General features: G+C 40.5%; 1 protein-coding gene across 2 annotated transcripts in view; it reads left to right on the top strand.

The window, feature by feature from the left end:
• The first annotated feature begins 1,008 nt into the window (after positions 1-1,008).
• Positions 1,009-18,587, top strand: part of LOC134225032 (pantothenate kinase 3) — a 105,572-nt gene continuing 87,993 nt past the window's right edge. The window contains exons 1-2 of one of the 2 annotated variants that reach the window (XM_062704785.1): positions 1,009-1,539; positions 14,361-14,893. Coding sequence is in view for 1 of the 2 variants with exons in the window: in XM_062704788.1 (XP_062560772.1) it covers positions 14,851-14,893 (43 nt within the window). In the remaining variant the exon portion in view is untranslated. The remainder of the gene's footprint in view (positions 1,540-14,360; positions 14,894-18,587) is intronic. The other variant, XM_062704788.1, reaches the window with a different exon arrangement.

The raw sequence follows: 18,587 nt of genomic DNA, 5'->3' as shown, positions 1-18,587 counted from the left end.
CCTAAAGAATACCAGTATCGAAAAAAAATCCCGCTCAGACCAGCATCGAACTATTGACGCCGAGAATGAGAGGCCCAACCTATACCTCGCATCTATAGTCGCTTCGACGCATTGTGTGTGGAAAGTGTGCCTTACATGACTCTTTTTGTTAATCAAACCTTCATTGAAATTTGGTTGAATTTCTTCTAGCTAGAAGGTCGAAGACTCAAACAGCAAGGCCAATAAACGTATCCCTAGTAACCCGCTTTTCATTCATGCTAAGCGAATCCTCCACGCAAAGTGGTGCCTCGTACAAACAACAGCAAGCAGCAGACGGCAGTGATGCTGGAACAAAAAGTACAATGAGCCTTGCGTTCATACTGCAAATAGTTTTATGTAAATAACATTTTTCACGAGCGTCGGATCACTTTGTGGTCTTCCAATGAAAGTTTGGTGGTAAAATTTCCTATGATGTAGTTGGATCGATTTATCGTTAGAGAATAATGGGACACCTTGGGGATTTTTTATTTGTAGAGGTAAATTTTCCGATAGTAAATCCTATTGAAAATTAAAATCGCCGGCGCTAAAATATAGTTTCACTGATTGATCTGAAATTCCGCACAAGCATTGTAAGACCCAAAAGGCTTCTGAAAAATATAAGGGAACGAAAATTTATTTTTTTCATATATCCATGTCCCAGGCTAATGGTTATGTGTGCGCTGATATACATCATAAGTTAAATCTATGGATTTTTGCCAATAAATATGTGTGGATTTTTAGTAGTGTAGAGTATGCTACCTATCGAGAGTTTATAGAGACATGATAGGTGAGAGATTTCTCTCATTCTCCTTTGGATTCACCCTCTATGCTGTAGGTGGATTAGGTCGGGTTTTATTTTCATCCCACTGTGTGTCGGTATAACCGTGTGCGGCAAAATTGATCGAATCCGTTTGAATTATTTCGGCATCAAACGCGCACCAAACCCCTTTCATTTGCGAAAGAAAAATGTCAACAAAAGTTTTCATTTTTTCTTGACGCGGGTTGCATGCGTTGCGGGGCGAGAAGAAGGAAAATCGCGAAAAGTCATTTCAGCAGTGCCGTGCCGTTTCAGTGCGGGGGTATTCGTATATTCGTGCGTCGTGGTCCGATGCTTCCATTGATTTTATGCAATTTTCTGTGGTCATTTTCCGCGGAACGGTTTCGCCCATTTGCGGACGGTGCAGTGACGTGGCCAAGGATTGGACATTTTGGAGTGCTGGTTGATTGATGGTTCGTCGATCTTGTTGGTGAAGTGCTTTTGTTACGTTGCGGTGCTCTGCCATCCGGCCCCAATTGAAGTATAGTGAAGGTGATCGGTCACGAGTGGGCTGGGAGTATGCCCGGGTGTGAGGAGCAAAAAAGATGGATGTTTGTGCATTGTGTATTGTGAGAGTTTAATGGATTATTTCTGTATCAAGGGAACTTCAATTACCTACATGAAAGTGATTTTTACGTTATTATTTGGAGATGATAAGAAATCAGTATTTGGACGACGTTCCAATTTGAAGGCAGGATAATTAGGTGAGAAATACCTTTAGTATTGAATAAGTTTATAGGTACAATGTGTTATCATAAATCAGCGAAATCAACGGTACATTCATCTATACTAACGGTTACATAGACACTTGCTAGGAGAACTAATATCCTAATAATGAACCCAAAGGACAGCAAGAGTATTGTCTATTTAACAATTAAAAATTCGTCTTACCTAATGTATACTTCGATGACACATGTTCTTAGTTTCTAATACATCCGAAATGTATTTATTGAGATATCAGGTTGTATCTGAATTTGAAATATCATACGATTTTCCTAATCATTCCAGAACTTATGTCATACGTGCTAAATAATTAACCACATCTCTGAGCGGTGGCTGGATAAATAGAAAAGACATACTGTCTGCTCTATTAGTACAAACGGTGTTATCTATTTTTTTAAAATGCTTTTCTTTATTTCAAGGCTTCAACGATCGGAGTTTTCTAAATCATAGCTGGATTCAAAAATTTGTAATCAAAACCGAAATAAAAAAATGTCGTAATCCAACGTCTAGATTTGACATGCTGGTATGGCAGGAGTGGCCTGTGCAGTACATAAAAGTCTTCTCCATTTGGCTCAGTTCATGGCTGCACGTCGCCAACCACGCAGTCTGCGAAGGGTCCTCCACCTGATAGATCGATTCACCTTGCTCGCTGCAGCACCTCCCTTTTTTGTGCCCGTCAGATCGTTGTTGTGAACCATTTTCACCGGATTACTATCCGACATTCTGGCTTCGTACCCGGCTCACCGCAGTCGTCCGATTTTTGCGGTGTGAACGATTGAGGGTTCTCCCAACAGCTCATGCAACTCGTGGTTCATTCGCCTCCTCCACGTACCGTCCGCCATCTGCACCCCACCATAGATGGTACGCCCATTTTTCTTTCAAAAACTCCAAGTGCGCGTTGGTCCTCCACGAGTATCGCCCAGGTCTCGTGTCCCTAGAGGACTATCTGTCTAATGAGCGTTTTGTAGATATCTTGTGGTGGCGAAATCTATTCGATCGGAGCATCTTGCAGAGTCCAAAGTATGTACGATTTCCAGCCACGATGCGTCTGCGAATTTCTCTGATGGTATCATTTTCGGCAGTCACCAGTAAGCCCAAGTACGTCGATTTCGTCACCACCGATAGAAACTCTTGGCGGGTGGCTCACGTTTTCTTCTCTTGAACCTTTTCCTACAATGTACTTCGTCTTCGACGTGTTGATGACAAGTCCAAACCAGTTAGCTTCACCCTTCAATCTGATGTAGACTTCCTCCATCTTCTCAAAGTTACGTGCCATAATATCAATGTCATCGGCGAAACCAAATAACTGGATCGTATACCACTTGTGTCGATCCTTGACATTCGTATTACCCCCTCCAAAGCGATGTTGAATAGTAGACACGAAAGACCATTACCTTTCCGTAACCATCTGCGCGTTTCGAAGGGACTCGAGAGTCGAGAATGCCTCTGAAACTCGAACTATGCACATCACCCAATCCATCGTCGCCTTGATCAACTGTATTCATTACATTTATTTAGTTTACATCTAAAGAGATAACACTGAATCAACAATTTGACGCCATAATACACGGTTCGAGGCCGCATCTCTCCATCCTCGAATGCGCCCCACGCTCTCCAAGTTGTTTTGCACCTGGTCTGCCCACTTCGCTCGCTGCGTTCCACGTCGTCTCGTACCTGCCGGATTTGAAGCGAACACCATCTTTGCAGGGTTGCATTCTTGCAACATGCCCTGCCGGCTTCAGCTACCTTCTGGATTCTGGGTTCGCCGTAGAGTTGGGCGAGCTCGTGGTTCATTCTTCGCCGCCACATACCGTCTTCTTGCACACCGCCAATTCACATACAAATACGCAAATGCATATTTACTAAACAAATTAATCTAGCCTTTTTTTAACCTTCTGAAAATGTCAACTATTTCAGGTTTTATGATTCTCCAGCTGTATTCCCTCTCATTTTTTTTTTGCAGCAACTATTTCAGGTTTTATGATCCTCCAGCTGTATTCCTTCTATTTTTTTTGCAAATATTTCCAGCATTGCAATCCAAAACCAATAGAATTCGATCCGGCAGACCATATCTAATACAATTTGATGTCCTTCCAATGAGAAAATCAAACCAACATCGGTAGCGCTTCAAACATACTCTGTATTGGACCTTCAAGCTCTAGCCAATCAGTCCGGTACTCTCACACAACACCTTCGAAATTCAAATTTGAATAGTTCTGCTGCTCCGCATCAACGTTTCTTTACGCGACCATCAAAAGCTGCAACAATGCGATACTCTTCCAGAGCACCTTCGACAACATAAGCAGAAAAACCGATGAGAAAACAAATCATGTTTAGTCGCAACCGATAAGAACAACAAATCATTCAATCTGGCACCTTCGACATTACAAGTGAAAACCGATGAGAAAACGAATTATTTGCTTCGGCGTTCTTCCAGAGCGTCTGTGACGTCACAAGCCAAAACATTCAATCCAGCGCTCTACCACAGCAGCTTCGACATCACATGTCGAAACCGATGAGAAAACAAATCATCGTTCTTCCAGAGCTCCTTCAACTTTGTTTTAAGTCGAAACCGTTGAGAAACAACACATTTGTCAATCCAGCGTCTTCGACATCACAAGTCGAAACCAATGTGCAAATCATTCATTCCGACGCTCTTCCAGAGCGTCTTCGACACTACAAGTCCAAACCGATGAGCAAATCATTCATTCCTACGCTTTCCCACAGCGTCTTCGACATAATAAGTCTAATCCAATAGACAAATCATTCAATCGGACGCTCTTCCAGAGCGTCTTCGACACTACAAGTCGAAACGATTCTATAACATTCCCCAGAAAACCATACCCCAGAAAACCATTCCCCAGAAAACCGTTCCCCAGAAAACCATTTCCCAGAATGCAACATTCCCCCGAAAACCATTCCCCAGAATGCACCATTTCCCAGAATTTTTTTCATACCTTTAAAAAGACTCCTACAATGAAAAAAAAAGATTTTCTTACAGGTGGCAACTAAAAAACCGGGATGAAAGAATGACTCGAGGAAAAAACCCTCATTTGCCTTTTCCGAGCAAATGCGTATTTTAAAAGAAGGAATCATCCGCGTCTTACCGCACGGCTATGGGGGCCCCTATTCGTTAACCTTATTTCGGGCAAAGTCGTGCTTTTCAAGAAGAAATTATTTACTCATTTTTCTATTCGTGTGCCTTATTTTGGACAAACGCGTGCGTGGCACAAAAAATAGATCATTTGCCCTATTCAGGGAAAATGCGCGCTTTAAAAGAAGGAATCATTGACTTAATTGCCTTATTTCGGGCAAATGCGTGGATCCCTATTGGTTTGCTCAATCAAGGCGTGTTTTTTGTTTGTGCTGAAGCCAGAATAGACGTGACCACGTGATACGACGTGACACGACAGTGCAGTTTGACATTTCATTGATAAAAATGTTATTCCTTTGCGTGAGCCGCGGGCACCTTATGGTCATTATGCCAAAAGGCACATTGTATTTGAAACTAATAGCTTCCAACAATTACCACAGTGGTCCTTACACATCCAACTAATCTTAATAAATAATTTTTGTATGGTCTTGCGATGATGTTTGTAAGAAAACAAGACAATTAAATCATTTTCATCTATGTATTCTGTTTTCTGGGGAACGGTACATTCTGGGGAATGGTTTTCTGGGGAACGGTACATTATGGGGATTGGTTTTCTGGGGAATGGTACATTCTGGCGGTTGGTTTTCTGGGGAATGGTACATTCTGGCGGTTGGTTTTCTGGGGAATGGTACATTCTGGGGAATGGAATTCTGGGGTATGGTTTTCTGGGGAACGGTTTTCTGGGGAATAGTATAGAACCGTCGAAACCGATGAGCAAATCATCCATTCCGACGCTCTTCCAGAGCGTCTTCGACATCACAAGCAGAGCCTAAAATATTCATCTTCATGAAGCAACTTCGGTCCGAATTTTGACAAACATCGCATGAATATTCAAAACATAGAATGACATAGTCAGACGACTACTCCACCAACTCATTCATTCGACTGTCACTGAGTGTGCTTACTATGTGCAGAAAAAAACATTATTAGCATTGTTTATGTTGATGTTTACCGTTGAAAGTGCCTCGCGGATGAAAATCGGATACAGTCTTGTGTGATAAATCACTTTACTCATTTGAAGCGTGTTCAGATTTCAGATAATTTATCAATTTGTAAAATGTGCATAAATATTCAATGACTAATATTCAATTGACTGTCCAGAGCCGACTATGAATGTGTCTGGAAGTGAACTGACAAGTGAAGAAAGGTGGACTTCACCAAAAATTTTCGAATATTTTACACTCTGAATTCAAAATTTAGGCAACAGCGCTCAGTTGCTATAAGAGCAGGTGAATATCTTTGTGGCTGCATTACAGAAATCAATAGCTCATACACAGCTCCGGCAACAAAAATCAAATGTAAACATTGCGGTTTTGACGTTCCATACTGATAAGCTATTGAAAGAAGCAGTATAAGGTTTACTTAAACGTTGTGTAATCTTCAAAGATACAGAAGTTGCCTAAAAGCTTCGTTAGTTCATTTATAGCGCCATTACGCTATATTGTTAGTGCTATAACAACAGCGAAAACGTTTTCATTGTGAATGCTACTCACCGTAATATGGGAAGTTGCTAACAAGCAACTCAATTACACTGGATTTTGTTTTTACACGATTTACATTTTCTCAATTTTCCACTCATCCTGAATGTTTAACGCATATTAATTATCATGTGATTTTACTTCGATTTATTCTGGATTTTTTGAAACATGTTGCGAAGAGTTTGAAGTTACACGATCAAAAATACGAGCGAAAAAAAATCGTGTAAAAACAAAATCCTGTGTACATACATGAGCTCTTAACCGATGAGCTTTGTTGCTAATTCAGACAGAGCTGTTTTATGAATATATGAAAGCTGCATAAACAGGCCTGGTAGCGAGTCACTTTTTAGTGACTTGGTCACTATTTTGAGGCCAGTCACTAAAAAGTCACTATTTGCATCCAAAAGTCACTAAAGTCACTATTTTTCGGAAAATGGTCACTAAAGTCACTATTTTTGCATCGCCTATTGGAAAAAGTTCAAAATAAAAATCATTTATACCTTCTTTTATTATCAACCGAATCAAATGTAAATCTGGTACCAATGTATAAATTTGAAGTATTATGCTAAAAGCGCCAAGTGTACACCCCCGGGAATAATTATAAAGCATTCGCTGATTTTCATACAAAATGGTCATGTATGAGGATCACTATCTCGAGTTCTAGCGATCAGATTGAGGACATTTTTGGTATCCCAAATTATGATTGTTTTTTGTATGCATGTTTTAGTTGGAAATAATTATAAAGCCACCTCTTTTATATGAAACCCTATACAAGTGGAGTGGCTTTATAATGATTTCCAACTATATTTTACAACTAAATACTTTATAAAACGTGCCTTTTCAATAAACATGCATACATAAAACAATCAATAATTAGAAATTTAGGTTATTTTAGGCTGGGATGCCAAAAATGTCCTCAATTGAATCGCTAGAAATCAAGACTTTGATCCACAAGCGTGACCATTTTGTATGAAAATCAGCGAATGCTTTATAATTATTTCCGGAGGTGTATTGTGAGAATCGCCAGGTTACTTTCGATTTAGGTCAACTATGGTCTAGCTCTTCATGAATGGAATTTGTTAAAATACGAATTTCAGACCTAGAGTACAGAGTCCAGAGTCATGTGCATTGCAGCTGCAACTATCCGAAACTTTGTGAGTTTCAAGCAGTTGAAGTTGCATTAAATTAACTTCCCATTAAGAATTCTTACAGAGACCGACTTACTTTTCACGCGAGGTTCATACAAATACCCATAAAAAACATTCGAAAGGATTGGCCGACCCTACCTAAGCAAAGACTGTTTTGATGTCTTAGCAATACCGTTCTTCATGGGTACTTTTTCCTCATACAACAGTTGAACAATATAGTTAGCCGATGCCATCTTAAAATTTTATAAAATCTAAATTATATTGATAATAACATTAAAAAAAATGGGTTATTACGTTGCCGGTAAACTCATGAGGCAAACCGCCTTTTAGTTGGCAGCTCTTAGGGAACAACGTACCACGCATCGGCGAATCAGCATTTTGGTATGGGCCGTGTATGGAGACGCGTAGTGCATTGTCAACTTCTTCACCCACACCCACTCCTACTGTTATTGAAAAAAAATCTACCTGTTGTTGGGAAAATCGTATTTTGAATTTTTTTCATTATTTCAATTTCTTTAAGTTTTTTTTTCAACTACTAAAGATGTATAAGCTTTGTGAGTTCAAATAATTCTCTGTCTAGGAATCAATTAGATCATTTTATACCATTGTTTTTGCAGTTTCACGGAAAACTTTGAGCTCATATTATTAGATCAAACATTATTACCAAAATGCTGTAATTGCTTCAAAATCGTTGCTGAAATTATAAACTTGTAACTCACTACCTGTTTCTGTGACGGCTGATATATACTTTCTTGTGGTGTGACCAAATATGATTTATCATGGTCAAACTGCTTGCTTCTGGGTTAACCAACGAATACCATCCCCAATATCCAACTCCGTGATACTTCTGAGGGTGTTGACAAGGCGAATTACACCGTAACAATGCTAATGCAACTTGTAGCTCACTATCTGGTTATAAACTTTATACAAAAGTCACTATTTGGTCACTTTTCCTGAAACTAAAAGTCACTATTTGGTCACTTTTTTAGTCATCGTTGGTCACTAAGTCACTATTTTGAATGGTATTCGTCGCTACCAGGCCTGAAATCATTTAATCCGACGCTCTTCCAGAGCGTCTTCGACAATGCAAGTCAAAACCGATGAGCAAATCATCCATTCCGACGCTCTTCCAGAGCGTTTTCGACATCACAAGTCGAAACCGATGTGCAAATCATTTAATCCGACGCTCTTCCAGAGTTATTTCTAATTTCGGTGTACCTCCATTCTTTCGGTGTTGCGATATAATTTCGCTAGGTTTAATTCAATAATAGGAACGCTCTAAGAGGTTACGACTTGTCCGTTACATTGTATAGAAAGTATGAATATGAGTAGTGCAATAATGAGCACAGTGAACCTGGTATGTAGTGATAACCAAAAGATTAGCTGTGCCATTGGGATCGTGGAAGTTGTTCTATTAAAATAGTAAGAATTCGTTAAACACTGGATCCGGCGATAGCCGATGCCAACCAAGTTTGCCGAGTAGGAGTTGGAGTAAGAGTACTTATGGATGCACTGAAAAAATGTAAGAATTACAACTAAAATTGTTATGAATTGTTTGGTAATACATTATTTTTAGCTTTAGCTGATCAGACAAATCAACGTCTTTTAATCTGCTGAAAGAAGTTCAGTTCTCAACCACAAGCTCCAAAATCTCTCGGCAACATTCGGAATCTCTTCTGTGACAAACACACTACTAAGCATTTCGCAAATTTTTTCTTTCATTCCCGAACTTAATTGCTTCAACACCGCGTACGATATTCCATTTATGCCAGGCGCCGAGTGCTTCTTCCTATCTTGTATAACGGACAAAACTTCTTCGTCCTTGATTGCCATTTCATATCCTTCTAAAGTTCTTTCCGTAGATGCCGTTGGTAGGACGATTTCACGGATTTTATCTCCAAAATAGTGATCCATGAACGTTTTTTCCTCATCACAGGTGAGTTCGATTCCTTTCCGATGCTTCCCAGCTAAGGCTGTGTCAATTCCTTTGATAATATTCCATAGCGGAAGGGGGGGTGTTGCCTCGTCGATTTTGTCCGTCATTTCCTTGATGTGTTCCCGTTTGGCCTTCCTTACCGCCTTCTAAAAATCGCGCTCGTTCCTTTTTCAGCAGTAGGTAATTGGATTCCGTTTGCTGTCTATTGTAGTCCCTGAGGGCCTCTTGTTTGCTTGCATACAGATTGGCAATCTCCTCGGACCCAGAGGCGTCGCGTCCGCATGTGCAACCTGTGCACTGCACATGTGGCAATTCTATCCCCAACATTTAAAATCTCGATAGATTTCTTGTCTTTCTAATCCAAACATATATTTGAATTATGTGCATTTGATAGATGTTGCATGCAAATTTGACTATTAGATACATAAACGGTGCTTTTTATAGGCGGCATGTAATGTGAGGCAACCAAATGCTGCGATGGGGGCGCGTTATGTTTTTCTTTACGATACCGAACCGACCCACCGGCACCACATGTTGATTCAACACGGAACTTTCAGCCGAAAACGCTTTGTCATGCATCATACACGCATTATTTTGTATGTGTGGATCATCTGCTCTTACCGCAATCGGCGATGTATAGGTAGTCAAAGCGTTCCTCACAGGCAGTGCACGGTTTGGTGCCTATCGTGAACCGCTTCAAACAGCGCATGCGCGATTCGGTGAAGAGAGCGCAATCGGAAAAAATCGAAAGAGAAGAGTAAAGCGCGCGCATTTCTGCTCCCTGGCTCCCTCAAAGCGTTCCATAACGAAAGTTCCGCGTTGAATAAGCACCGCGAAGCAAAAGCGCTTTTGATATTTGATATTGAATGAGATGGGCAGTTTACATATCCACTAATCCTGGCGGCAATGTACTGTCCGATAATACTAGCGCGACATTAGCTCAATTTAAACAGAAATTTTCATCTCTAATAAACGTTTGCAGTAAAGCCTGTTTACAAATACAATTTAATAAATTATATTTGACATTGAAGTATCCGACAATATTAACATAATAAGCAGACATTTTATCTTCTGATGAAAATCAGAATTACCGAAAATGAAACGGGTCAACATTTTCAAAGAAATTTATTTCTGAAGGTTTTTTTTTCGAGAAATCGTATATATTCAGTTAGGGAGGGGGGTACATCAAATGTCAATGGTCCACACAAATTTAAGAAAATTTTTATGAGGGAATGTCCATGTTGATGGACGGAAAATTGTTCGTCATCTGTCCAGTCCAGAATATTGATCAAAGAAATAAATTGTAAATAGAATAATTATTAATAAGGAAGAGTTAAGGCTATGAACTTCATTGTTTATTGTATAGACTTTATTTTTCTGACGTGACATGCTAATTACAAGTCATTATTAGTAACTTTGCATGATTGATATAGTCCAATTTCCTTTTCTCTATTTAAAACTTCGTCTTATTTTACGAAATAACTCAAATTAGAATTGAAAGTGCCAGCTCAATAATTTCCGAATACATGTATGTCTTATTTGTCACATTGAAAACGATTCTTGTGATAGTAATTTTTAATTTTACGAACTATCACTTTTAAGCTTAGTTTAGTTTCAGTGAATTCAGAAAATAAGAAGTAGCTAAGAACCAGTTAGATGCAACAAAATAAGCAAAACTTATTGAGAAACGCGCTGGAAAATAACTCGTTTATCATTTCAGGTACCTTTTATGTGTTTTTCTCAAAATACTAAAATAGTGTACAGGTTGAAGAATTGATCACGCGACGCCTCTGCCGGACCACCAGACTTTCAAAAAGTTGGCCTTTTTGTTTTTTAGACTAAAGGAGGCTTTTTCTACTGCCTCAGCGAAAACGGACACCATTTCTTCCGGTGAGTAAATGTACTGCGGTCTCATTTGGTTTAGCTCCTTGATTAGCCGATCTTTGTTGATCCTGGTTATAGTCCTTTCTACTATCGGGATGTTGCTGCTGATTTCCAAAACAATGCGCATGTGGACCCTTCCGAATTCTTCTTCTTGGACCGCCCAAAAAGTTTTCTTGGCCAAACCCTATGTCGCCAGCGAAATGTCAATCGCCGAGTCTCTACCACCAGGTGTGGATACCATCGTCTTTGACCCATCATTCAACAAAATGAACCGTGAGTCCTCGATGAAAACATTTAGCAACCCCCCTCGGCTACATGTTTGATAGTCCGGATTCCAAGTCACATGGTGTACGTTGAAATCAGCCCCTACGATCGTCTCGCCATCCAGGTCGTCCAACATCGAGAAAAATTTTGACAATTCCTCCCGAAGTGCGCTGTTTGACGTCCGTGGCGGAGGCAAATACACGGAAAAGATGTTGACAGGATCGAAGCCTCTCACTATTCTGATTCCTACAATTTCTAATTGATCGAAAACAGGAAGATCAATTTCTTTCCCTTCTAATGAGTTTGCCAGCAGTATTCCTACTCCTCCAAAACCTTCTGTTCGCCTTTTGGAAAAAAGCGTGTGTCTTTTGAAGGTAAAAGTTTCATTGGCTTTGCGCCAAATCTCCTGCAAAATTGCCACACTGGTATCGTTTAAGGTCATATACGCATAGAGCTCTTCTCGTTTTTCTGGTTGTCTTATACTTTGTATATTATGTTGGATCATCTTTAGGGTTTTGAAGCCCATTAACAGTATTGGACGAATTATTCTGGATGTTCGTTGTCGTAGTTCTTCCTTCAAGTATTTTCTCGAGCTCCATGCCAACCTCGATGAGTAGTTGATCAGTTTCAACCTCTGATCTGTCTAGCTGCAATCTCTCCTCAAGTTTTCTCCGCAAAGCCTGTATTGCAGTCAGTACTGTAATTCCTCATTTTCAATGAGAGATATCACGCGATGTTTACATATCTGCCCCTTTCAATATCTATAGAAACGCGAAGGATGAATGGCATGCTACAAAAATCTCAAAAAAATTAGTGTTCCGTGACAGGGCATGAAAGTGTGCAATATCTGCTTTATTTTTGTATTTATTACCACTTTCAACTCGGTGAATAAAAGGCGTATGATTAATTTATCGACTAGTCACTATTCTTTGCATATATCTATTAAAATAACTTAGAAATTTCAATTTAAAAATAAAGCACAACATCCTTTCATGACTGCCTTTCATGCGAAATTGATCAAAGAACCCACGATTCTTTCATTTGATCGCCTGATATAGAAAAAGGCGCTTTGCTCTCTGTCTTATGACGATCACGGCCTTTTCCAGTACTGATTGCAGTCCTCCACTCGTTCCCACAGCAAAAGTGCATGATATCTCTTCTCAATTGCGCGATGAACCGCTCGAACTCTGTTACCCTGAAAGCATTTCCATCGTTACACGACGGCAAACCTTCGGCAACCGAGCAGCTATCCCTCCGACTGAGCGGATCCGTTCGGCACGAGTTCCGTTGTGTCCCTCCGTTTCTTCTTATTCCCCATCCGTTGTTTAAACGTCGTGTAGGTTCCTTGGCTCTTGATGGTTTGGGCACTGCTCCTCTGCATGGGGAGTTTCCCACCCCCACATGCGCTAAATCCGGATATTCCGACTCATCCAGCAGTCCTTCGTACCGATTTTGCGTTCTCGGATAGTCCTTTTCTGCTTCGGCGTAGGGCACTCGTTCCCGCTGCATTTTCCGGATGATATTCATTCTCCTTTCCCGTTCCGGAAAACTCTTGTTGTTGGCTTCGTGATCTTGCTGGCAGTTGATTCAGTGCGTTGGTCCATTGCACCCATCTGCTTCTTTATGCCCCTTTCCACACTTTGCACACTGTGCTTTTCCTGTGCAACTTATCTTTGTGTGCCCGAATCTCCAGCACGATACACACTGTTTTACCGGGAAAACATATAGCTCGGCTCGGAAATTCACCGTAAAAATCTGTACCGATCTGGGCACATCTTTCCCTTCTACCGTCACCTTCAATTTTTTTGTTTTTTTCCGGATCACCCGCTTTGTTTCTTCTCTTTATTCTCTCCACTTTCATCACCCGAGCACTGGAAGTAATACCCGTATTGATTTCTTCCTCTGTGAAATCCAGCGGCACATTCGGGACAAAAAGTATGGTCTCCCTATGCATTTTTGGAACATAAAGCCTCAGGTTCTTCGGTGTCAGATTAAGGCCGGTCAGATGTGCAAAATCCTCCACGCTATCCAAAACCAGCTTAAAACGGAACTTTCCAATTTTCTGGATTTCCTTACACTTCTTGATGCCTTCCTCGTACAGCATTTTTCCAATTGCAACTGGGTGGTTTGGAGTCGATTTGTCGTAATCGTCAGGTTCTAGATAAACCACATCTGTCGGGGTGATGATGGATTTGGTCTTCCTGATGCTTCCTGCCGCCTTCATTCTGCTCCTTTTCCGATTTTGGATCTTGTCCTCATCCCTTGGCTGTCTTGCGGCATTCTTTCTTTATCTTCCACACTGTACTTTCTTATCAAAATTTCACTTTTTTTCCTGCTTTTCTTTTCACTTCACTTAAGGTTAGGTTTTCTCTTTAGGTTATCGCAGCCGGTAGATTTTCCCAGCCACTTTCAGCCACTTTCACCAGATATTTAATAAAATTAGGAGTTGTTTTTCCACTTACCCTAGTGAAATGGGATAAGTAGAAAACCCATGTGGTTTTAATTCGAAAATGCACAAATGAATTAATCTAAAAATGAAACATCCGTCTGAAAGAAACTTAAAAGCTTTCACTATCACATTAAAATCAGAGTAATCCGTTGAACAAAAATCACGGTGATTCAAAATAATTGCAACTTTAGTCGTCGACCGGGACACCTTTAAAAATCTTGTATGAAACCGAAGCGTGTGTTCTGCTATGCATGTAGAAACGTGTGTCAAATCACAAAAATAACCATTTTGGGAAACACATGTATCTTGCCGTAGAACACGATTCTCAAACTATTACAGGAGCCACGTCCTCAATACTCCAAGTGGCAGTTCTTGTTCTCATATTTATACATACTTGTAACCGTTACTGTTTGTATAAACAAAAATTTCAACTCAACCATGAGGAGCTTATCATTGTTAAATTTATTTTATTTTCATATCTAATTTCAGAGGAGTGTCCACGCGATGAAATAAGGCCATCGGTGATATGCACATGAACAACTACTTCTTATCATCGTATTATCATTTACATTGCAATCAAGCTGCATGGACCGAATGAAGTGCCTGAAGTGTCTAACCTTACGCAAGATCCCGTGACGAGAACTTCTATTCCAAAGCTCTCTTGAAATCGCTGCAGAGAGAACGTCCGAATGTGGTAGTCTCCCAAGACTGTGGTATTTTAATTACTCCTATTAGCATCAACCAAATCGGCCAAACGGCCAGGTGTGAATATTGGACGGTGTGCAGAAGTGCGGTGCGCGCTGGGAACGATATTATTGCCTGTTTTGCTGACTCCCGCAGTGAAGTGACATTGAGAGGAAAATCGTAAGCACGTACATACAACGAGCAGACTGTGCATTTGGATGCGGTGTTTTTTTTTCCTTCTATGAGCAGATTGTGAAATCACATTCGTTGAGTTACAGTTGCACTACGGACCGTTATGGAAAAGGCTACCGGAGCAACAACCAAAGTCGTTAGGAAAGGTGAGTGATTTTTTCTTTCGGGTGGGGATAAAATGGACATCAACAGACATTTGATCTAACAATATTTGCGAACATTTATTTCAAAATGAACGAATTAGTCTTATTGCTTCAATATGCGTTGCATGAGTTCTTATACTAAAATGTACAATCGTTATTTGGCAATATTTTGGTTAATATGATGGTAGTACACACGTGGTGTACTCAACTGCCACGTGTGGATTTTGGTGCCGTCGATGATTGATCGTATTGATGGATTTCCATTACGATAAGATTAATAACAAGTGTTAATATTGTAAGCCTCAACGGGGTATATTCCTGCGCCATTATCATCTTCGTGGGGAGCTCTATGGACAAGGTTGAACTGTATCGCTTTTTTTTTGTCAGAAAGATAACGTTTAGTGTCAGTCCTCCATAGAGCAGATAAAATGAACCTCTTCTTGAGTACGCAGATTTATGCAGTGTTTCCCAATTAGTAGTTTATCTTGGGACAACTGTTAGTAATAGATGTACTCATAAAATATTTGAGTTGACGTGAGAATCTCAGAATCTTTCTTTATATTCATTCACATAAGAACATTTCCAATTCGTGCCCATTTCTTTGACAATGCTCAAAATTCTAGCAATCCTGTATTTTATTTTCGCAAAAAAAAATTTGCGTCTGTGACGAGAGGGAATTCTTTATTGGGGTTACTAATCAGTCTTTGTCTCTGAATGGGTAGTATTTCGCATGTTGTTCAGGTTCAAGTATTCTTGCTTACCAGATGAATTTTTCTGAAAGCAGAACATTTGGTTCTACTACGGATGGGTAAAAAGGAGGACTTATTATTTTTACTCTGATTTTAAGTTAATATTTACATTTCCGTATTTCGTACAATATACTGTTACATATATTTGTCAGACTTATTTATTTATTATCAGACTAAGGCCGGAGTGGCCTGTGCTGCACAAAAAACTCCCAGTGCGCGTTGATCCTTCACGAGCATTGTCCAGGTCTCGTGTCCTTAGAGGACTACCGATCTTATAAGCGTTTTGTAGATAGTCAGTTTGGTACGGCGGCGAACTCTATTCGATCGGAGAATTTCTCTGCTGGTATCGTTATCGGCGGTCACCAGTGAGCCCGAGTACACGAATTCTTCAACAACCTCGATTTCGTCACCATCGATAGAAACTCGTGGTGGGTGGCTTACATTGACCTCTCTTGAGCCTCTTCTTATCACGTACTTCGTCTTCGACGTGTTGATGACTAGTCCAATCCGTTTAGCTTCGCTTTTCAGTCTGATGTAGGCTTCCTCCATCCTCTCAAAGTTACGTGCCATGATATCAATGTCGTCGGCGAAACCAAATAACTGGTCGTACCACTCGTGTCAATTCCTGCCCTTCGTATTACTCCCTCCAAAGCGATGTTGAATAGCAGACACGAGAGACCATCACCTTGCCGTAACCCTCTACGCGTTTCGAGAATGCCCCTGAATGCCCCTGAAACTCGAACTACGCACATTACCCGATTCATCGTCGCTTTGATCAACCGTATCAGTTTATCCGGAAATCCGTGTTCGTGCATTAGCTGCCATAGCTGGTCCCGATCAATTGTATCATATGCGGCTTTGTAGTCGATGAATAGATGATGTGTATTCACGGCATTTCTTCAGTACTTGGCGAATGGCAAACACCTGGTCCGTGGTGGAGCTTTCGCCCACAAAACCCGCCTGGTACTGCCCCACGAACTCTCTTGCAATTGGTGCTAGTCGACGGCATAAAATTTGGGAGAGTACCTTGTAGGCGGCGTTCAGCAATGTGATTGCGCGGTAGTTGCTACAATCCAGCTTATCGCCCTTTTTGTAGATGGGATACACGACACCTTCCATCCACTCCTGCGGCAAAACTCTTGGTAATGCAGCGCTAGGTGCAGCGCTCTAGCCAGTGCCTCGTACGATGCGTTCCTCCATCGTCTGCGACGAGTGGTTAAGCTCAAGGATGGAAAAGATGAGCATGACCAGTGAGATTTCAAAAAGTGATATGTTTTCTTGTAAAATTAAATGAAAAAATGAAATCAATTGTAATGGAGCACTTTAATTGCCGGACCCTGTATTTATAATTCTTGGTTTTTTTTCCAAAAAGGTATATATTTATCGGCCTCGGAAAATTTTGCTAAATATCGGGAGAAAACAGGGAGAAAACCGGGAAAAACCGGATGTGCCACCAATCGTGGTTTCCCATCGAGACTTGATTGCTATTCTGACTGAGCGAGCAGGAAAGAGCTAATAAAAAAACGAGAAATTTTGAACCGCGAGATGAAGATATTAGATGGAGATAAGAATTAGCATTATCATTGAGCAATTCGCACAAATTCGTAGGTGGTTCAAGCCTGGACTATTGTATAAGAGTAGCATCACTTTCATCCGTTACCAAAGTATTAATTTGAGACTAATCACAATCTCTTAGATAGAAGCAATGCACTCTGCAATAGTCGAAATCTGTCCTCGCAACGTCCTTGCGAATGCTGAGAAAGGAAAAGGGTGGTTAGTTGGACAGCTACTTAACCTTCCTAATGCATTAGAAAAAAGTTACACATTGTGCATTGGGGTCCATTTGGACCCAAGATTTCATCTCGATCACAAAAACTCAAATTCCAACCGATTTTCGATCTTTAGGCACCAAACGAAAGGTGATTCATTTAAATTGACCACTCTAGTCCCCGGGTAACATGTGCTAAAGAGGTACTGTTTGAGCTTCTCAATTTGGCACCAAATTTTCGAGTTGCGTGTTATGAAACATAAAATTGCTTGCAAATATGTGCTCTGACGATTTTAACTGTATTTGCTATATTGTATATTCCATTTCTGGGCAAATTTATCCCTCGAGCGGTCATCGGAAAGCCCTCTGGAAGATCCGGAACATCCGTAAAATTGGCCAATTCTAAAAGTTCATCCCAGAGCTTCGCGATTTTTTTTTGTAACCATTTATTCTGGCAAATTGTGGGTGCAATCAATAGTTGAAGCCTTCTGTAACCTACAAATGTCCCAGAAACGGTCCTCCGGAAAATCCGGAACATCCGTAAAATGGCCAATTTCAAAAGTTCATCCTAGAGCTTCGCGATGTTTATAAAACCATTCATTCTGGCAAATTGTGGGTACAATCAATAAGTGGAGTCTTCTGTGACCTACAAATGTCCCAGAAACGGTCCTCCGGAAGATTCGAAACATCCGTAAAAGTGGTCAATTCTAAAAGTTAATCCCAGAGCTCGGCGATTTTTTCGTAACCATTCATTTTGGCAAATTGTGGGGGCAATCAATAGTAAATGTTTTCTGTGACCTCCAAATGCCCCAGAAATGGTTCTCCGGAAGATCGGGAACATCCGTAAAATGGCCAATTCTAAAAGTTAATCCCAGAGCTTGCGATTTTTTGGAACATCCGTAAAAATGATCAATTCCAAAAGGTAATCCCCGAGATTCGCATTATTTCGTAATCATCCATCCTGACGAATAATGGATGTAATCAGTATTGAAAGTCTTCAGTGGTCCAAAAAGCTCCCGAAACGGTCATCCGAAAGATCCGGACCATACGTAAAAGTGGTCAATTTCAAAAATACATTTCAGAGCTTTTTACAATTGTGCAAGTCTTCTGCAACCCGCAAATGCTCCCGAAAGGGACCGATACCACAAAATCATTCCAGAGCATTGCTTTTTTATTCGTA

Source organism: Armigeres subalbatus, chromosome 3 (assembly GCF_024139115.2).
Source record: "Armigeres subalbatus isolate Guangzhou_Male chromosome 3, GZ_Asu_2, whole genome shotgun sequence".
NCBI lineage: Eukaryota > Metazoa > Arthropoda > Insecta > Diptera > Culicidae > Armigeres > Armigeres subalbatus.
The sequence above is the reverse complement of the archived record's forward strand: the minus strand, read 5'-3'. Positions and strand labels throughout refer to the sequence as shown.